The sequence below is a fragment of the Oenanthe melanoleuca genome, chromosome 3 (assembly GCF_029582105.1).
Source record: "Oenanthe melanoleuca isolate GR-GAL-2019-014 chromosome 3, OMel1.0, whole genome shotgun sequence".
NCBI lineage: Eukaryota > Metazoa > Chordata > Aves > Passeriformes > Muscicapidae > Oenanthe > Oenanthe melanoleuca.
This window is the reverse complement of record NC_079336.1, coordinates 19,495,587-19,518,306: the sequence shown is the minus strand read 5'-3', so window position 1 is coordinate 19,518,306 and position 22,720 is coordinate 19,495,587. Positions and strand designations below refer to the sequence as shown.

Below are 22,720 nucleotides of genomic sequence, written 5' to 3'. Positions count from 1 at the left end.
CATAGCCCTGAAGATGAAGACTCCATAACTTCATTTGTATAGATATGGTTATTATGATAGATCTTTTTGCTGTACAATTTATTAAATTCTTTCTTATTTCTGGTAATAGTCCAGAGTATGGGCTGTTCCTTATGGAGAACACAGTTAATTTGATGCACAGCAGGATTCAAATAATACAAAAATTGAACTGATACACTTATGGTTTACAGACTTCTCATTTTTTTTTGTTGTTCGGTTGGGGTGTTTTTTGTTGGCTTTTTTTTTTTTTTTTTAGCTAATTCTGACTCTACTATCCAAATGCAATAGCCAAGACTAAATAACTAAGGTTATTTAAAAACATAGTTCTGCATTAAACAGGAATAGTGTGACAGCCTAAGATTCTATACCCAAGGATAGCCAGTTCTGCCTGGCTTTATTTTCTCTATCTCCTGTTTTCATAAAGGCTCCATTCCTGTCATCCCATCTTATTTTTTTTCCCCCACTTTTAGTTATTTCCCTCCTAGGAATATCACTGTTGCTGCCACTATAATAATTTCTTACTTCCAGTTGTCACTAGTAAGCAAGAGTTGCAAACTCACCATCCACCAACCCGTTGGCTGAAAATTAAAATCCAAGAGGAGCATGAAGAAATGAAAAAGTTGTCAAAATGCCTCCTAATTCCTCCCAAACCAAACAAGTATTCACCTGAGGCTAACAGTACTGACTCAAACCAAATGCTGTTTTCATCTGTCTGATACAATAATCAGCAAGGATAGTGGGATAATCAAGGTAAGGGATGAAGCTCTAGAGATGAGAAAGGCAGTTTCAGAATTACACTGCTTTTATGGGCAATCTGTCATCTTTGGTTTATAAGCATCATGTGGTGCATCTCCCAAATGGTGGAGTTGCATGGCAGAGGTGCAGGGAGTTGTCCAGCAGCACTTTGTCCCCCAAAAGTGTGTTGGCTGAGCTTTAGTATGACCTGTGCTATGTTTTGTCACATGCTTTTCTCTCATTCCTGTTCTTTTATCATTCGTGTAATACATGCAGGGTTAAACACTGCATTGTTCAAGTTTGAGCTGCCCCAAATGTAGCAGAGTGCTGAATTTATCTTGTTTGAATTCTTGGGCTATTGTCTTCAGTCTGAATTAATAAGAACATATTTCTGCTCTAGCTTTTAGAATGTGAATCAAATAATTTGAACAGAAGTGTAATGGAGCAAACGACCTTAGCAAAATCCATTATATTTATTATATAATTAATCTCAACATTGTTAAAAAATAAAATACTCCTCACATCTCATGGACGTTTTCATGTAAAAATTGGGCCATGCCAATTAAATAATCCCCAGGGTTAGAAACCTATTGTGTTTCACTATTGCATTTAACAGAAGACTGCAGAACTACAAACAGGAAGTAAATGGTATTGTCCATGGTCTGCTTACCTTCCTTTCAGGTGATTCTATTATTTTCCATTCATTGAGTTTCAACTGGTGCAGTTCATCAAACTTCATGCTGACGTCTTCAATTGAGAGCTGCAGTAAGTCCCAGAAACCTGCAAGGTCCTGGGAAGTTGGTCTTGGCATGGCACTCGGGTCCTGAAAGGCACAAAGGAGAGAAGGTGAAAGCTCCAGGAGGATTTCAGTGGTGTGCACTGAGGCAGGAAGGGCATGCTGCCAGATTTCATTGCTGCAGCACTGCTCAGAGCTGAGGCTCTGTGTGCTCTGCAGCTGGGAGCTGTGACTGGAAAGCTGTGCCTCCTACACAACCCAAACATGAATGAGCTGGAAGTCACACGCCAGCCTTCCTGAATTTGCGGCATGGGAAGTTCCTTAGCACCATATGCTGTGCTGACCTGCATTTCTAAAAAGGAACAAGCTGACAGCTTCTGTCTGCTGATTATTAAAGGCAAGGGGAACATGGTTTGTATTCCAACCAGCCTGAAGTCTTCCTGGTTAAAAATTACATTCAGATAGCTGATTAAGACAAAACAATCCCACAAAGACTTTGTCACCTTATGCTGAACTTGATGTTTACATTGTCTTGCCTATTCAAATGTATACATGAGGTATGAAATCTTGATGGGATGCTTGCATTTTGTTCTTTGGGGAGTTGAATCACACTCAGGAACTGGGAAGACATTACCTCCAGGTACTGCAATTAAGAGGCTCTATGTGCATAAGACTTAATGGAGCAAACATTGGTGGTAACAATTAGCAAGATGACTGTGTATTTCATAATTAACCTGATGCCAGTGCTGGATAAAAATTGTATTATAACTTAGTGTTTAGACTCCTAACCCTATGCTCTCTGAGCACTGGTACTTTAGTACAAAGTGGAGATTTTCACTTTATTGAAATAGGGCTTAATTGGTAAACACATCTCTGAAGGTAAAGTAGAAATGATTTTTTCCTTTCAGGACAGGAGGAAGCCATTATGATGGTCTAAAGAGCAGAGCTGGGAGAGAGGACGTCAAAACCACGCCAAACAAACTCTGGATCTCTCCCTTCCTGGGCAAAACCTGCAAAGACTAGTTTGCTATGTTAGCATCATTGCTAACCCCTTGAGCCAAGAACAACTTAGTGTCTTCTTCACCAGAAGAAAACTTCCTTTTAATAGGGAGCTTCTGGGATTTAAGAGAACTGGCCATATAGATTATAACAGACTTCTGGGAAACATTACAACTCCAGATTGGTGTTTACTGAAAACTAAATCATTAGGTGATCCCAATTTGTTACAAAACAATTTAAAATTTATGTCAGTGGTGTTACTTACTCTACAGAGGTCAATATTTCGGGCTTTAGGAACTGACTCCCTGTGTGCAATTCATGAGGACAGTCCCACAGCAGTCTGTCTTACCTTGCAATCTCTTGTCTCCTGCCCGGTATTCTCAGGCACTCTTCCCCAGCTTCCTCTAAACAGCCAGAAAATGATGCCACTGATTGCAAGGGCATTGCCTTCTGAATCAAGGCTAATTGCTGTTCTGTACCTTTGTGCTCCCCACTCAGCTCATGGTGTTTGCAAAGACCATGACCTCCAGCACAACTCCTGCAGAGGGCTGTGCTGTGTGTGGTCTGGACACAAGAGGGCTGCCTCCTGCTTCTTACACAGTCAGAGCTCATGGATAAATGCTGGCACAAAAAAGTACTATTATAGCCAACTAAGTTTTGAAAAGATTGGCTTAACCTGCTTCTTCTCAGAAACTGCTTATTTATTTGTATCTTACTTGGAATTCAGCTTTGCAGCCCTCTTTTTGAAGCAAGCAGCAAGTGCCTAGATGGAGCTCAAGATGCTCTTGTTTTAACCTGCAACCCATGACACACAAGCTGAGCAGGATCTGTGCTGACTAGAGAGCATGGAGGAGGACACTTCAAAGAAAAAAAAGTGTTACAAAAAGTAATGTGAATAATGCAGAAGAGACTAGTTATTGATCAATAATGGCATTTTTTCTAAAATAGTATAAATAGTATATATAAATACTAAATAGTATACACATAAGAGATAGCCAGCCAGATTCATAAAAAAGAAAACCTCATTGAAGTTTACATTTCTGTGAATTTACCCTAAGTGAGAGTCTTTTATAAGAGTTCCTAACACAAAGCATAATCAAATATGCCATTTGAAGTTCCCATGGTCCTTTAGAAAAGTCCATAGGTGACCTTCATGGTCAAATTTCAGTTTGTGTGAGTGTATAGCTTTAAAACCCTTGTTGCATTTTGAACTGGGGAAAGTAAATGCTGTTGTTCTGTGTCCTACATTTAAGCTGAACACTGTCAGAGAAACTGCTGTGTGGCAGCCCTTGTACGTGATGGATGTTTCAAAAAGAGGGAAGGCACAAGCTGGCAGCGTTCCCCTGGGGCACTGAGATCTGCCTTAGGAGCCTATGCAAAGCCTGCTGTAGGAATGCACTGACTATTTAGCAACAAACTTTATCATTAGGTACAGGAAGAAAAGCCTCCAGACATGAATGACCTACAGTCAGTTTTGCAGCTGCTGCTTTCTGCAGAGCCCATTACTGATTTAATGAAAGTGAAGGATATTCAGAGCCTAAATCTTGAGAGTGGGGTAAAGCCACTGTTATGGAGTTCAGAGGCTTATTACCCAAAGGAGAAAAAGAGAAGTAAAATCTTGCCAGCTTTTTGGTCTTGTCTCTAAAACTGTAGATTTCTCCTTGCACTCCTATTGCTTTTGCAGTAATGAATTGTTCTCACTCCTGAACAGCTGTGCTGAGCAGGAGCTGCACTTGCTATTACAGTAATGCTCTTGAGCACAAATGCTGGGCCCACTTGAAGATAAATGAAGTGGAGTGGAGGTTAGGCTCTCCAAATCTTATTTTGCATAGCTTAATCAATCAGATAACAGAGGGCATTTTTAAATTTGCAGAGAGAAACTTTCAATGATTCCCTTCTTTTGGTATGAAACAAATTACTAGATAGGAGGACACATGATGTAATTGATAATACAGATGTGGTAAATTCTTGCTTGTCAGACTTTGAATATTTCCTCTGTTATTCTGTAACAGCTTTTCAAATTCTTGTTTTGACAGAGTTTTTGAAGTGGTTAAGTGGATTCTTTCCTAATGAGGACCATGTATCTATCAGAAGGTATAGCATTTTTTAATTATTATCTCAGTATTATTTTATTGCAGGTATTCTGAATGTTTAAATTTACAGACAGAAAGTACCAAGTATGTTTTTGCAGAATGGATGTTCGTGGAAGATATGTGACAAATCCCAATGAGCAAAGAAAAGTATGTGAGCAGATGTGTAGGTTATGGCTGCTATCATGCACATAACAAAATTCAGTACTTTCAAGATATGAGGTTTAGGGACAGTCAGAAGGAAAAGGTACACTTGGTATTTGAGAGAGATAAAGAAAGGTGCTCTACCACCAGCTGTAGCTGGAAGAATTATGTTCTTCTATTGATTAGTATTATCTTGCTACAATGTTTGTCTGGCTGATGGCTGCTGTCATATTAATGAAGATAACATTTAGAATTGAATTAGTCTCTAATGAACTTCCAGAACAATAGCAGTAACCCTCATAAGTAATATAATGCATCTGTTCCTTTAGCCCCAGGACATCTCATATATAATAGGCAATGCAAATTACCCAACTCAATTTGATGAACATTATAGATATCTCATTTCCACGATCAGTCCTATTTTCAGGTAGGTAGAAAGATGGATCATGTATTCTCTACTATTCTATTTTACTATTTTCCACTGATAGCAATGTGAAAATTCCCCCTTTCTTACATGAAATATCGTTACTATTTTAGAGTATTGCAAAAATAAGTCACAATATTATGTCTCAGAAAACTTGCATTTGTTCTCTTCTTATTTTATTTTGCTTAATAAAGACAGAAAAAAGAGAAAAACATAACATAATCAGACTGAAATTACTGAAATTAGAGATTTGCTTAAAAAAAATAAATCTACTAACATCATACTTAAGTACTAAGTTTAAAAAAAGAGGGAAGTAAATGTGGGACATAAAATAACATTTCAGAATGCTACTGCTTGGGTGCACTACAGTTGTTCTTGAAGTAAAAATATTAAATTCTAAAATTTAAGGTGACATTTTGTGGAATATTACAGATGAATAAACTTAAACTTTTCAAGAATAGCTGGGCAAGGTGACTTACCAGATTTTGCTGACAAAGCCAATAAAATTGCTGGAATTTCTGAGACATGAGGAGCTGAGCACTTCCAACAGCACTTCGGATCTTACCTAGAACTAAGCATACAGATGGATTATTACCAATAAATGTTTTTTGGCAGCAAATACAACATCCAGCTGAAACATATGCAGGTAAAATTCCTGTTATTTTAAAATAGAAGTAAATATTTGGTTTTGTTGCTTGTGATTATACACATAAAATATTTTTTTAAAAAGACTGAGGTATAGGCCAGCTCAAGTGGCACCTTATCTTTTGGCAATAATGAATGAATAATAAATGTTATATTAGTAAGTCAAAACAGCTTAGACTTTACTTGCTTAAGGAAGTAGAAGAAAACAAGGGACTATATTCAGCTTCCTGAAGTGGGCATCCATCAATCCATATGATTTTGAAAACTCTTAAATTTCAAAGTAAGTGACATCTTTCCCATTTATATTTGCTCGTGTAAATTGAGAGCTGTTGAAATTGTCTTGCCTCAAGAACCAGTTGGATATATGTCCCTTCTGATGTCAAAAACCTTAGATTATGTCTTCTGGTTCTGTGATTGCAAATTACTTCACTCACTACACTTGTGGATGATCCCTGAGTGAGATCTCTTTATCTGTTCTGAGGGTAAAGTTATTACATTCAACTGAAATATAACATACTTCTACCATAAGGATTAGATCCTCACAAGAATTACATCTCTGAGACAAGTTTTGGAACACCCAGTAGGAATTGCAGGTTTTCTGCCCAGGAAAATATACACAGTCCTCAGCACAGGAGCTTCAGACAAAGTGGGGCACAAACAGGTGCTCCAGGACTTTGCTGAGCCAGGATCAGCCCCCGTGGCTGTGTTGGTATTTAATCACTGTCTGTGAACCTGCCCTTACAGTACGCACTGGGGAAAACGACCAAACTCATTTTACGTGACTTTGTTTCCAAGAGTCATCAGTCTAAATTAAAATTTTTTAATGCATTATAATCAGTGATCTGAATTCAGTAGCTCAGCCATGTTAGGCACTTACTTTTAGATGAGCTGAATTTCCTCCTGGAGATGCTTCTGTCTTTCTATTGGCAGTACTATCGGAGGGGATTGGCTTATCCCTAAGGAACTAACACATCCTGACTCCCACATTTGCTGGGATAAATACCACACTTTGGTAGGTAGCACCATGCTTTTCTATACCTTCCTACATATCCTTTCCTACATTTCCTTTCCTCCACATCCATCTCTATCATAAAAAAAAAAAAAACATTCTCAATAACATTATAAGCTGTGGACTCAATGAAAAATTTGTTTTAGCAGGAGAATTTCCAGATCTTCAAATAATGTTAAAGATATAGAGAGGTGGGGTAATGGTAGACAGGAACTACTCTGATATACTTTACTTCAATTTGGAGAAACCAATTTTGATAATTCAGAAAAAGCAGATACAGATAATGCAGATAATGCAGATAAAGTTGGTACAGCCCAACAGATCTGCAGCTCCTAATATAGGAAACATTAAACTGTGGCAGGACTTAACATTTTGTTGCTATTTAGAATAAATACAGGAGGGATGTGAAAACAGTATTTTGGTAGTAGTTTTTACATTTTAATTCATCTTTCTTTCAACCAGTGAAACATCTGCTCACCTAAAAATAGCAGCAAGAGATAATTTGAAAGTTTTGGGCTCCATTTACAATCTCAGTAGCTTTCAAGGCATGTGCTAATACGTAGAACTGTGGTTCTCAAACTCTATTCCATTTTCTGTTAGACAAACAATACAGCTGTGCCACAACAGTAAATTAAACAGAAATATACATAATTCATCAGTCCTGTGTGACATCCATCCTAGAAGGGTTAAGTGGTTCAGGGCTGCATGAGTAATTCACTGAGGTTTGTTTTTGTTCCGTTGGCCAAATGACATAAAGCATTTTAATTGGTTTGGGGTTTTTGATCCCCAAACCCCTCACTTTCCTCTACAGTGTTATTGGCATACAGAAAGGAATATTTGGAGTGTTAAAGCCTGAACAAACATATAAAAACATAAATAAAAATATTTCGATTGATTTGACACAAATTGCTTTAATTTGGTTTTCAACATTTTAAATAAAGGCAATGACTTCAGTGACAAACAGCCTTGTATCCTCCTTTTTTCTCTTGGTGATCTGTACTTAGGACATTAGACAAACTCCCAGTGTGGGGTCAGAGGTCCTCCTTTTCCAGGATGAGGAATTATGCTGTAACAGGTCCCTGACATCACCTATTCCATGCTATGTTCAATGATTCACTGAACAAGAAAAAAAACCAAAGAGGATGATTCCATGGTTCTACTGCTTGCCTCCAGTGAGTAAAGTTTAGTTTTTATTTCCTCTGCTGAATTTTACAGTTCATAGCTCAAATACACAGTCTGAGTAAGGGGAATTGATTTTAGCTCTTCTGCAGAAATATAGATCCTGACAGAATCCATATGTCTTATATTTTCTAGTGAATCTCAGTTACCCAAACCCTCATATTAAATAAACATTAATTTTATCTTCATTATCATGAAGCATCATGTCAATAAGTATTACTGATTTAAAGCCCAATCAGACTGGTCAGGACTTAGGCACTGGCAATGCAGCATTTTGGTGGGATACACATTTGTCAGGGATATAAGACTGCAATGTTTGCATGTGCCACTGAGTCACAGTGCTGAATACACATGTATAATTACAGCCCTAGCATTTACTAAAGATCTAACTCTATTTCCATTTTAATAAGTAAATCAGATGTAATAAAACATAGAGGTTAGAATCTCTCATATTCATGCTACTCTGCCTTGATGTAATTAAATTAAAGTATTAAAACACTTCAACTCATAATCTTTAGCACAATATTAATAGACATCCAAAGCCTTGTTATTAATTTCATGCATTGGGGAATTATTCTGATGAGTGCAGATTGATTATCTCCATGAAAGAATGATGAATGTTAGAGACTGAAGAGATTGAGATGTTTGGTGATGACTATAAGATTTTTCTTGTAAATAAAATAAAATTATGATAAAATCTACCAATACACATAAACAATCTTCATTCAATCCATATACCTCCTTGCATTAAGACAATTTTGTATTTGCCCAAATGTCAGGAAAGAGTCACACAACCTTAATTCTGCTCCCTGAAGCATATGAAGCACTTTATCTTTGTTGTATGGTCCTATCTGACTTCAGCTCTGAAGATATGCAAAACCCTCACCATGACTTCAGAAAAAGTAGGCTCAGGGTTTACACCCTGATTAGAGATCGTGTAAATTGCTTGAGAAATTCTACAAAACCTTGTAATCAAAAATGATTTCATATCACAAATGTAGAGAGGGAAAAGTTAGGTCTGTATTGATGAAATTGATTATAATCTGATGCTGTAACTCTGATCTTGACAGGTTAAAAGCTTTGTTCAATTGTGCCACTGCTGTACCAGCAGTGAGAAACTGCTAACAATCAATCTACTTCTGCCATCCATTACTGACTATTTAAATAACATGTTTTATTTAAAATTTTTATTCCATTCCCCCTCTATACTTGTAAATAAATTACTCCATAATCTGAGAAAATACTCCTGAGAAAATATTGAAACTTGCATTTAGGTCACCCTCCTAACTCAAAGTAGAGCTTGATACTTGTTGAATCTCTAAACCTAAATTAGTAATCTTTAGAAATACCTTTTTCACTATCAGGAGAGCTTGTAGACAAAGATAAACATATAATATTCAGATGGCATTTTAGGACAACACAGTCCCTAAATGGCAGTGTTCTGGAGGGTAATTCACCAACTGGGACTTGCTGCAAATTTGCTTTTTATCTTAACAAAGCTAAGTTCAAAAAAGGAGAAAATTTCAGTGGAACAATACAAATGCTGGGATGAATTCTTGGATGCCACACTGTAGGATTTGACAGACTGTTTCAGTACAGTTAAGTTATTCTTTAGTCATTCACAACACCCCAACTGGAAATTTCAGTAGCTCCTGAAGGATAGGTTTATGAAAAGCATTAGAAAATTATGTCAGTAATTTCTCTTTGGTTAAAGGATAACCTGTATTTGGTCAAGCACCTAAGAAAGCTTTCATGGATAATTAATTCATGAATATACAAAAATCAATCGGCTGTGAGGGTTTTTGTTGATTTTTATTCCCTTAAAATCATGGGAGATTTTACTCTGTGTTTTCTATTACAGCTCCAGTTCCATTAGTAAAGCCTTTGCAGTACTGTGGAAATATCAGCTAGAGGATTAGCATGGAATGGTCCAGTATCCATGGAATTAAGGGGAGTGGGAGAGAGAGGTGATACCTTGAGCTCCCACTCTAATATCTTTATATTTTTCCCCACTAGAGATCACTTCACTGCTATGCCAGCAGAGCTCCTAACCACAATGCAGAGGATACCAGCAAAACAACCTTTCTGCTGGCATAACTTGTCCTGTAGTTAAGTTTTGCACCTATCTAAGGATTTTTGGGTGAGAGTAAGCTCCGTGGATCTGTTCTCCATAATGACCAGGGCATTGTCTTCTTTCCCCTGCCAGACCCTGCCTGCAAGCTGTGGGCAGGGACTGTGGTTCCCTTCCCTGCTCTGCTCTCCCTGCTCCCATCGCCGTGCTCATGGGATGCAGAGTCCTGACCCTCTTGGTCTTCAACAGCTTTGTGACACTTGAAATTGTTTTTCTTGTCGTCGCCTACACACCAGCAGCCAAACACAATTTTCAGGGTGTAAAACTGAAACTCCAGTCAGCACCCATGAGAAACACACATCTTTGCCTGGAGGTACCCTGCGAGTGCAAATGACCAGATGTCAAACTCTAGGAACTGTTACAGACACATATCTATATTTTTTACATGTAAATGAACACACACAGAGACACATATAAATAATAAACAGAGCACAAATAACTGCCTCAATAAAAAATATAAGAACTTTTCAGAGACTTCAAAATAAAACTCATGGCAACTGACCAACTAAAAAAACCTCTTTGAAAAGAAGGAAAGAGTGGTTATTTGTGCTGCAATGATTATCTCTTTGTCTAAGACCTGATGAGTGAAGTTCTTAAAACAACATTATGAGAGAAAAGCTACAGTGAAAGAAAAAAATCAATATAGCAATCAGACAGCTTTTGGTGATCTCAGGGCTGCTGTTTTAACACCAAAACTGAAATTGTTTTCTAAAATGCAGTTCTCTTTTAACTGTTCCCGTGTTTAAAACAAAATAGAAGTGGTATCATAAGGACAGACTTCTCCTAAGAGATGTAAAGCTATATTAAGTCGTCAAGTACAATTAATATATCCAGGACAAAAAGAAATGATTCAGCATTAAGAATGACAATTTAAGTGTGCAAACTTTGCTGTGAAGTGTTTTGGGAATAGTAGTCTTGCTGGAAGATGGAAAACTACATTTATTTGCTTTTGGCTCAGCCATTTCTGTTTATTTTCTTCAAGGAACTGGCAAATGTTTAAATATGTCAAGACACATTTCGTGCTGGGGTATCAATAAACTTAAGTTCTTGAGGACACACAACTTACAACCTCTGTGGCTAAGACTGGGGATACAAAATGTTCTAAAGGCTCAACAAGAAAAAAAATTATTTGCACAGAGATTTTAGAACGCTGTGAAGCTCATTCCCCTGGTGAAATTAATTCTTTAAAAACTCACCTTTACTTGATGTAAGTGTTATTAGATGAAAGGATACTGTCTTGGTTTGCAATACAGGATGTGACCAAAAGTATGTATTCTATCACCATTTACTGAAACCAGGTGGGGCAGTGATCCTTATCTCTGTGGAGATATCCTCTGCTAATGGGCCATTTGTTAAAACCAGGTGGGGCAATCATCTTTAGCTTTTCCACAACCCATCCTCCCTCCAGAAAGATATCATCTGTTAATGGGCCATTGAGTCTCACTGTATGATTGATAAAATTGCATCATCCCATTGGGAGATGCTCCAGCCAGGGGGAGGAGCCAAACTTTCCCTACCTAGATAAAAAACTGAGATTTGGAACACCAAAGTAGCTTTTTCTACTCTATTCCAGAGAAAAATCAGATCCTTCTACATCATCACTGGACCTTCAGAGGAAAAATGCACCCTTCTACAGGAGCACTGCTCCAACTGAACTGCAGGAGGATGCAGCCACCATTTAATGGGACTGCTACCAACACCCTGACTGACAGAGTGTCAGGTTGTATTCTGACTCTGTCAGTGTTTTGGTTTTTTTGTATTATGTATTTTTATTTTAATTTTCCTAGCAAAGAACTGTTATTCCTATTCCCATATCTTTGCCTTAATTTCAAAATTATAATAATTTGGAAGGGAGGGAGTTTACATTTTGCATTTCTGGAGCGGCTCCTCCCTTCCTTAGCAGACACTTGTCTTTCAAAGCAAGACAGATACTATTTAAAAATAATGCATTTTGAAAATTGTTTCAGGAAGATCTCTTGAAATGAGTGAAAATGAAAATACAATGAAAAATCATGACTTTGAAGTTCACTTTTTACAGTCAGCTGAACACAAATTCTGACTTTGCAAACACTATGTAGACCTATTTTATAACTCCTTTAACCTATTAGGGAGGTCAAAGTGTTCCCCCAAGCACAAGTAATTAACTCATTTTGTTAGTTAAAAAAAAGAGATTTCAGCTGTATTTTGTCAACTCTCATATTAGGGTACTGCTTTTTCTTGTTCTGTTCCAAATTTGAGTCCCTCTTCAAAAAGGGAAACAAAATCCCAGCACTGTTTTGTTTTTTGACTGAAATATTCCAAGTTAAAAGGGTGTCACTAACTCCAAATAAAAATAAAAATTACTGAAGTCCATATTGTCATGTCCTATGTACAATTTACAGAAAATTACCTTCTTGATTGCCATTTCACCGTGCAGCAAGGTGTTCCAGGGTATTTCTTGAGTGCAAAAGTATGGGTTCACATGATGGGAAGGAGAATGGTCCTGCACTCCAGGACAGGTAGTCAGCTAAAGTCAGGTCATCCAAGTTTTCCTCATGTAATACCCAGTTTCATATTCCAAAGAATAACAGCTCTAACTGCCTCGCCACATCTCCAAGTGAGAGAGCACTGATGTGTGTTTCCATTGCTCATTTCATGTGGCTGCAGTTTTGACTAGGGCTGTGCAAAAGGAGCTTACAGAGAGAGGAGGTAGGAGAAGTCCAGCTCTTGCCTGCAGACTCCTCACTAGGAAAGAAAGGGCTAAAGGACTGTGTGTTTCTCCCCTTTTCTCCCTAAAAATCTTACTCTTTCAAAGGAGATCAAAGTCTTGCTCTTTGAACTTCTGTTTCAGACTGAAAACACTGATGTTCCTACATCAGTAACAGGTGATCAGGGAAGCAGGTGCTTTGGGATTCTTAATGATATTGAAATGTCAGTACTCAGCACTGCAAAGACTAGAAGAACTGAAAAATAGGACATATGTGAAAAAAAAGAAGTACTGAGGAATGACCATTATGAAAGGCTTGGAAAGTCTTCCACAGGCTAATCAAAGCAAAATATGTTGTTATTTAACAGTCTCTAGGAGGGTATTAAAGTCTTCATAGTATCAAGGGAAGGGGAAAATTCTGAGCTCTACTCTGCTATGATGAACATAAAGACAAAACCCACAGTCCAGAAAGCACCAGAGGCTGAAGGAAGGAAAACCAGTCCAAATCCTCTATTATTACTTGGCAGACTTGTGCACAATACAGCAGAGAAATATGACTGCAAAATAAAATAATGATGACGTAAAAACATAGACATTCTTTGCTTTGAAAAGGTCAGTGCAAGAAATAGAAATTGGCCTTTTATTCACCATGGCCTGGATCAAGACTTGAGGGTACATCATAGTAAGAGCTCATTGAGGGGGAAGGAAGATGACCACAGCATTCAGAGCTGCATTCAGAGGTGATGGTGAAATTTGTAAGAGTGCAGGGGAAAATGCTAATAAGAAAGCTTAATATGAATTCATTTGTGATCTGAGAAAATCTCACCTGAGACAATAATTCAGATTGCCAGGGATTGAAATATTTATAAAACTGAGCCTGAAGAACAAGGATAATTGACCTCAAAGGGAATCATAGGGAGCTGGCTACTGAGTCCTAGGACCACTTTGATATATTACTATCATTAGCGCTGTCTTGGAACTTGTTCCAAAATTGTCTACATTATTTTTCACTTTATCCCATCATTCCTTTCAAGGTGTCCACAGGACACGAGAGAATAATAATGATTCTTGACAAAATTGTAATAAGAAAATGCAGCTGAATTTTCTAATAATGTATATGCCTGTCTAACTGCAGAAGTACTTTAACTATTGTTCTTGTCTGCTACTGCTTTCTGTTCTTCCAACAGGCTGAAGAGCCTGTAAAGGAATGGAAACATTTTTAAAATGGCTGCTCACTAAGAGGCAAAATTGCAGGTTTCAGAAAAAGAGCAAAACAATGTTCATGTAAGACCACTCTGTGTGCTCTGGCACAGGGTCAAGCACTGGAGCCACAGGAGTGGGAAGGATGTGTCAGATTTGGAGCTGTGGATGGAGCTATTGCACCATCTGAGCTCTATGTATTACCAGACTTTGATCCTGCACTGGACTCTAGAGTTGGCTCTTTAACTACTTCCCCAAAACCTTACTCTGGGAAACACCATCTTGCACAGCCAGTTTCAGGACAGTGTTCTTATGTATTATGGTTCTTTGCTCCTACAGAATGAGTGAGGACAAAACACAGCTCACAGCTTTATCCTAAGAGATTTCATATTATCGTAACTGTCTGTAAGAAAATATATTGAAATGTTCTTACTTTCTTCAGAAAGATCATTTTCTTCTGCTTCTCTTTCCATTTCTTTGCACCATCCTTCCATTCTCTTAGTTTCAGTGTGTAGCAACTTCATAAACCAAGATCCGTCCCGCCGACAAGGAGACATCCGACCAGTCTCTACTGTCTCAATGGCTGGCTCTAGCCAGGGCTCTGGTGGTGGAAGGTTTGAGGTGTCAACTGGGGTCCTATAGTCTTCTCTGTAACTGAACAGTCCCTGTGTCCGTACAGTTCTCACTGCACTGTATTGGGTGGGTGTGCTGGGCTCTGAGTGCTGCTGGAATGAGGAGCCAAACTGAAGTCCCTTATCCTCCATGGTGATGTGTCCTGGAAAACCCTCCAGCTCCAGGTCAGCTTGGACAGCTGCTGTTACACTGTTTGAGCGCTTGAATCGTCCATGTCTTGGTGAAGAGGGAAGAAAGAAAAGATATTAAGGCATATAAATAACATAAGTGATGGTACAGAGGCACAGAATAATGTTTCAGTGAAAAAAAGTGGATTCTGTTCTTCTCATTGGACTTTGTGTCAAACATTTTTTTTGTGTATATCTCATTAAATGAGATGGTGAGTAGCAACAGAAAGGAAAAATAGTGGAATCATTGATCTAAGCAAGGGTACAAAAGAAAATAATTTAAATTATCTCTGGAAGCAAGTATTGATTTATTCTCACACTACAAAATAGCACATATCATTACTAAACACTGGAAATAACTAGCAGAAGTAGAACTTCCTGATGGAAGTCTGTAAAGTATATATATAAAAATTTCCACATGTTCAGAATTTTAAGTAGAAAAATCTGAAAATCTGCTCAGTTAGAACTTTTGAGAATCCTGTAATAAAAGAAAGATAGTATCAGCATGTTTAAGACTGTGGGTTGGGGTTTTTTTTTTTGCCTTATTGTCTGCCCATTAAAAGTTGATTTTCTACTGTTATATGACACTGAATAATGACATTTTAGAAAAGTTTTGTGTTAAAAAGTTAGACAGAGAAGCAAAGATTATTTGTGAAATCTTTTCACATCGGAGTGTATTGTTTCAATCATTTGCAGTCAGTGATGGCAAAAAGGCAATTAACAGCCAGATACTCTCAGACAGCTGCTGTGAAATGAGATAATGGTCCTGGTCCAGTACTTGACAAACAGTACCTGCCAGGGATAACCTCTGGGTCAGTACTTGGGCCAGCCAGCAGCTTTACAAAATTAAAGAAAACTGAACAAATCAAAAAGCTGATTCTAGTTTAGAATAAATGCACCATCCTAAGAATTGTGTCTCCTTTTGTGGGCTGGGAAAGCCTGGATCAGCATGAGGAGTCCTATTGAAGGGAGACTGTTCCAATATGTAGCTCTCAGTATTTGTTCTGTCGATAATGAAATTATATTAAGCCATTATTTCAATTTAATACTTTAACATCCTTTCCTCCAATTAAAAATTAGAAAGTAAGATAAATATGAAGCAACTGCTAAGCAATCTCAAAAAAGTTTTACCAAATAACAACCATGCACATAAGAAATTTGACTTTGGGTATTATTTAGTGGCAGCACCTATCAGGTGTTATTTATGAAATCTGTTTACAAATGCATGTTGTATTGTGAAAGACTGCAGATTGTTGAACATGCAAAAATTACCGTTTTTCATCTTCCACTTGTATTCCAACAGAGTGGTATTCCCGTAGGCCTCTGCTTTCAGTGTCTGAATCAGTTGCTGTTTCCACCTAATTCAACACAAAAGATATATCTGCAGAGTGAGCACTGGCAACTCAGCACAATTTTACATACACTCATTCAAAATTAATTATATATTTAATCTCTTACTGCTAAGAAACACCTAGCACAGTAAAATAAATGTAACAGGTATTATTGTTTTGCTGCTGTGTCTTATTAAAATTTTGCACAAGTTCTGCTATGTAATTCCCTATTTCAAACCCAGGCAGAAGCAATTACTCAGCTTGGTGGAATCAGAGAATAGGCTTGGTCTGGAAGGGCTGTTCTTAGAATGAGGAATCCACAGAGTAACCCATTTTTATATTATTATAAACCAGTCTCATTACAGTCCTTGATTTACAAAATAAAATAAAATCTCAAGTAGCCCCATAAGCTTGCAAGTGATAAAAAGAAATGGAGCAATGAAATTTTATCGACAACTGTGTTGACAAATATAAAGCCATTAAATGATGTGAGGGATACAGCAGAATGCCCTATCTCACCTTTTTTTAATAACACAGTCCTGAAAATGCTGTATCAAACTGGCAATTTATGCACTTTTTATAGCATTCCCATCTGAAATTCACTCACCAAAATACATTCACAGTAGTTTCCTTCAAGACTGAGAGTTGTGTTTGCAAGTTTCTGTGGGATTTTGCATAGAGCTCCACACCACCATACCGCCCCCAAGTCTTTGACACAGACAGAGCAAGTGCTGCAGTATGCAAATTATACTGAATCAAGGGAGAGGCAGGAAAAAAAGGAAAAAGGGTAGAACTGATTTTTCCTTCTGAATGATATTTTCACTGTTAAATAATAATTTTAAAAAGTATGAACTAGTTTTTCAATATGCACACTCCAGGTGTGAATTCAAAGAATATATCTGATGATAAGAAAAGTTTTGCCCTTGCAGCAGTCACAGGCATCTCTGGAAAGAGCCTGATGGTCTTTGCAGCTGTGTCTCAGCTGCACAGTCCCAACCCCACCTGGTTTCTGAAGGGATGCAAGCACAAGGTGGGGGGAGGGTGGAAACGAGTGCATATGTGCATTACACTTCTTGAGGAAGGCAGGTGCTGGTAACTTCTCCTTCCATCTTTAAGCTGTAGCTCAGTGTACATTCACATGGAAGGGAATTCCAGCCTGCAATGAGTACACATTCATATTTACCTGTGTGTGAAACATGGAGATGTTCATGAGAACAGCTAGTGCAGGAGCCCTTTAGTGAAAGTTAATGGCATGCTTGAACTGCACAGTATAGCACCAGGCAAAGTGTGCTAAAACGTTTGGCTATCAGTGTGACAACAGTCCAGAAAAGACACATTTCCCAGCAATTCCCTTTGTTCTGAATAAGGTCTAGGAGACAGTGCATGCTTCCATCTGTTTTCACCCTGGCAGCTGCATGGAAGTTTGCTGTGTTCATTTTGATGGGCAGTGCACAGAGAGAATGAAAATATCAGACTTGGTAACAGTCTCTGGAATGTGATGTTGTCAGTATAAAAAGAAAGATTCCTTGTGACACTGACAGTAAAAAAACCCCCTCAACCACAGAGGTAGCAGCTTGGGGGAAAAAAAGACAGAACAACCAAATGAAATGAGAAGTTCATTGGCTTCCTAGTTAAGGTGGACCTTGGCTGCAACAAGAGTGAGAAGCTTCAGCTGTTTGGGGGGTCACAGTCTCTGAAAGAACATTGCTCTATGCAAAGCAGCCACGAGGTCCAGTTGTTAGCACAAAGAGATTTCTACCTATCAGGAAATGCAGACTTATCTATAGCAAAGAAGAGTCCAAAAGAGCCTTAAATAACAAATTCTAGTCTAAGTGAGGGACTAGGCACTCACCTAGTCCTTCCAGGGATTTGAGGAAAGCTGCATATAAACACATTAATTTCCTGAATTAACTGGGCAAAGAATGAGATACTCATGTAGGATGTTGGGGGGGAGCAGAGAGGCAAGTTGAACTTGCAGCTTTGACTTCTGAAATGAGATCTCCATCAAACATGTGTGGACAGGTTTTCAAGAGTCAGCTCATTCTCAGAGGTAGAGGAGATGATGGAGAATGGACCTTATGAATGTCCACAGGTATCTGAAGGGAGGGTATAAAGAGGATATTTCCAGACTTTCTCAGTGGTGCCAAGCAATAAGACAAGAGTAATGGGCAGATACTGAACACAGGAAGAGCTCCTTTACAGTGTGAGTGACCAAGCACTGGAACAGATTGCCCAGAGAGGCTCTGGAGTCTCCCTCCCTGGAGATATTCAAGAACCATCTGGATGCACTCCTGTGCAATGTGCTCTGGGATGCTTTAGCAGGGAGGTTGGACCAGATGACCCAGTGTGATCTCTTCCAACCCAACCCATTCTGTGACTGTAGTGCATAAGAACAGATAACACAAAATGCTTAGACTGTGGCTACTGGTTTCACCAGAAAGGTGATGTCTGAGGTGGGGAAACATTTTCTGGAGGATGTTGTTTGATGTTGAAATCCATAAAAACAATTGGAGTGATCAGGAAGTCTAAAGTGTTGATAAGAGCTATTGTACTGGGGTTCATCCCAAAGCAATCAGTCTGAGTTAAATAACATAATTTAGGAACAGATTTCCCAGAGAAGTTGTGGGTACCTTATCCTTGGAAATGTGTTTGAGGCCAAATTGGATGGCACCCTGAGCTCCCTGGTCTACTGAAAATAGTTCTTGCCCATGGAAGTGGGCTGTGACTAGATGATCTTTAAAGTCCCTTCCAACCCAAACTATTCCATAATTCAATTCTATTTTATTATTCTATTGGACTGGTTCTGTAGGAGAAGACCATCAGAATTTCACATTACTTCCGCTTGCTGGTCAAGTTCCTAGAACTTGTTTGACTGAACTGCAACTCCAGATGATGGTGTCAGTGATGTAGGCACAGGCTCCACAGGGTTACAAGGTTTGTAAGGTTTGACAAGGGAAAAGAGGTTTGTGGGTGGCCAGACTGAAGAAGTTGAGCAGCTGGGAACAAAAGATTGATCAGGACGTTCTGCTCACTCACATGGCTCATCATGGAAGGGCAGGGCATTGTGTGACAGTTCAGATCTGAGACAAAGCCAGAGAGATGAAGCCAAGCTGCCAACTCTGCACGTCAGTCTTTGCCTTTAGCCCTTCCCAAAGCACTGCACTTCCTTCAAAGAGTCATATCCTTAGGATGACCATTTTTATATGATGTGCTCCTTAGTATCTGGGGAGTAAGTCCCAGGGTGTGAGGTGTAGGCCAGATTCCTGAACACAGAAATAGGGTAAGGAGGGTCAATGTTATCATAGTTGGGGGGTAACACAAGGCTAGTAACGCTCTGGAGGTGAGCAATGGCCAATGGACAGAGAACAGACTTTTGCTTTCCACAGAGATGGCTCAGCAGCTCAACCATGGTGTTGTTGGAAACCCGATGGCCAAAGACATAAACAAGGAAAGGTCTCCACGGAGAACATCAATCAGTCCATCAGTTTTTTCTGGAACAAAGCAGGCAGACTTGCAACACGCACCCTTCTTCCTTATTGCATATCAAAAACATACCTGTTTTGCCAGCTACATTGGTTAGATTAGTAAGAAATGGCAGGTCTTCTTTTGAACTCTGCTTCTGATGTGTTGAGGCAGATTTACCTTTTATACTTGGAAGGGGTTGGTGTCTCTCTATTGATGCAATACATTGAGAAAAAGTCTTTTTCATCTGTCTGTTTTCAAGTGTTTTCTTACTGGTATTTCACCTGGAGATACAATCCTGAGTAACTGACCCAATGTGCAATTGATACCTAAAATTCACAGGCACAAATGCAGTAATATGCTCTAAAATTTTATCTTAAAAAAATCAGAAAAATGATCATCCAGATATCAAACTAAAAATTATATTACTTATCTCTAAATACAAACTCTTGCCAAATTATCCTTCCCTCCAGCTTGCCAAGACTGACACTAACTAAATGACCTGATGATTGCCTTGATATTTTAATGCTTTAATTTTCTCACTATGCCTTGTAACAGCAGAAGAATGCCAATTTTGTGTGTGTGTGTGCAGGCAAAATCTAGCATTGCAAACATTGTAACAATCAACAAAATGTAAAATGGAAGCAAATACCAACACAAATAAAAGTGGAAAATAAGACAATAATTTGCAATCATAAATAAAAAGAATGAACAAATAAATTATATTGCTGTATGACGAATATTATAAAGACTTCTGCTAGAAAACAGCAGGAAGCTCTTTCATTCAATTGGCCAGGCTAAACTCAAATGAGCAGAGGATAAAAAGGAATGAATTTGGTTTGATTGTATGACTCTTGAAACTCAAATAAGTTTTACTAAAACTATTTTATATTCCTTGATTCATTATTGTTTTAATATTTACACGGGTTCTAAAAGCCTTAATATTTTCAAATTGGCCTACAGTCTCAATAAAGCAAAATAATTTGAAAAATTTTATCTTGATATATTTATGATGGAATCTCACACAAAAGAGGAAAGAAAAAATAGGCAGTCATACCAAAAGCAGAAGAAAGGAGTAGATCTAATATAGTATGTCACCTTGCTCTCTCATTGCAAAAAAAGAGCTAAAACTTCCCTAAAAATTGGTATTTTATGCCATGAAAAATGTTGCCATATGTGCTTATGTTCAAAGGCTTATAATATTAGTAGCAAATATAATGGAGCACCTTGAGATTATTTCTATTTTATCAATGATCCTTGTGAGTCCCTTCCAGCTCAGGATATTCCATGATTCTATGATTCTATGATTCTATGTCTTACCTTTCACAAGACATAACCATCTCCTTCACATTCCTTGCTGTCAATACAAGGAACAGACAATATTATTGATCCTCAGAGATCAGCAACTGCTGACTGATACAGCTCTAAATCTGAAAACAAAGTGTCAGACACTAACACTGCCTTGGTAGCAAAGGATCCACAAGTAAATTATACGAACACAAAATTATTTGAATAAATGCAAATCACTATTGCAAGTAACTTGCTTGTTATAATCAATTTTAGTATATTTATAGGCACTCATTCTAGCAAAGAATGCATGAACTAAATTATTCTTTCAAAGTATTTACTATACTTTTTTTAGATCATATTTTAACTACTCTAAAAACAATATTTATTTATGTGTTAAAGCCTTATTCTGCTCTTAAACATGAGCACTGCAACTGCAATAAAATTGTAGCATCCTAAAAATTCCAGTCTAAGCTTCTATGCGTACTGTCTCAAGGTAGACTTGAAGTTAATGTATTCAATGCATAAGAAAACATATTTTAACCTGTTGACTTTTGCTTCTCTCTCATAAACATTAGCAGTAAGAGTCCTTCAGGCCACATTATCTCTCCCCATGCAACTTCACTGCCCTCAATGGGTTTTCACTGCTGTAGCCAATTTATTCTATAATTAGAGTTTAATAAACATTCTCTCTGATGATGTACAGGAAAGGAAATAATTCACCTTTCCTCTCTTGCATAGACTTCTGAGAGATAACAAGACTAAAATAGAGTAGAAAACACTACTTTTGACACTAGATCAAGTACATGTAATTGTGAATTCAGATAACCATTCTTAGGTATGGGGAGACCTTATTTGTATGCAGTGACTTCAAAGTAGGAAAAACACTTCAAATAAAACTACAGTACTAACAGCTATTGCTTTCCTTAACTGATGGAATATTTTAACCAGCCAAAAACTCTTTAAAAATAATTTTTAGAAAGCCAGTAAAATAAAGCTATACTTCCATGCTTGTGAGATCTTTTTGTGTCTCACCATGGAGCTCCATTTTGCCATTCCACTACTTCCCAGCTGTACATCTGGACTATTCAAATATGTGGCATGGCACAGTAACTGCTAATTACCAAAAAGAGCAGCTTGAAAACTTCCTCTGATCTTTTAAGAAAGGACTTTTTACTAAAAATACAAGTCAGAGTTTAGAAATTGGATTTATGTCAATCTTATATGAGATTGTAGCAAGAAAATAATGCACACAGTAGAGATAATTTTTGTTGTGCATTTAATGCCAAGTGGCAAATTGCTCTTAACCAGTAAATACTCACTGACTTCCCAAGGCAAAGGTCTTCATACACTCCTCTCACAAAAGCACAGTCTAAGAGTCATTTTAAGAGGAAAACAAACAATACTTACTTCTATAGCTTTGGATCATTTGTCCAAAGCCCAGTGTAATCAATGCAAATATTTTTCTGGTTGCTGTGTATACTCTGAAGTAGAGCACTGACAGAGATGTTATAACCTAAACTGTACAAAGAAAATGTAGGTGCCTATCTAAGGACATTTAACATATGAGCACCAAATGCTTTGTGTTAAAGGGGAATTCTAGTTTGAGACAGCAGAATATCATGAACAACATTTTTCCATGTGACATGAATAATTTCATATTATATATATATATATATATATATATATAATTAAATTATGCAGAAGATCCTCTTTTGTCACAAAAATACTTAGGCAACCAAGCTAGTGCATTAATCTCCCTGGATACAGCCTTTAATTTATAAGAAGGATTTGTTCAATGTAGGTTCTGGAGATTATAAAAAACACACTAGGTATTTTGAAGC

At 37.8% G+C, this 22,720-nt stretch overlaps 1 protein-coding gene across 7 annotated transcripts in view; it reads right to left on the bottom strand.

Annotated features, from left to right (window-relative positions):
- The window catches only part of DLGAP2 (DLG associated protein 2), a 440,625-nt gene that overhangs the window by 5,582 nt on the left and 412,323 nt on the right, over positions 1-22,720 (bottom strand). For 5 of the 7 annotated variants that reach the window (XM_056488340.1, XM_056488337.1, XM_056488341.1 and 2 more), the window contains 4 exons: positions 16,069-16,154; positions 14,430-14,845; positions 5,626-5,717; positions 1,424-1,576 (listed from right to left, as the gene is read on the bottom strand). In XM_056488340.1, coding sequence (XP_056344315.1) covers positions 1,424-1,576; positions 5,626-5,717; positions 14,430-14,845; positions 16,069-16,154 — 747 coding nt within the window. Of the gene's footprint in view, positions 1-578; positions 597-1,423; positions 1,577-5,625; positions 5,718-14,429; positions 14,846-16,068; positions 16,155-22,720 lie in introns of all 7 variants that reach the window. The other 2 variants (XM_056488339.1, XM_056488336.1) reach the window with 1 other exon arrangement.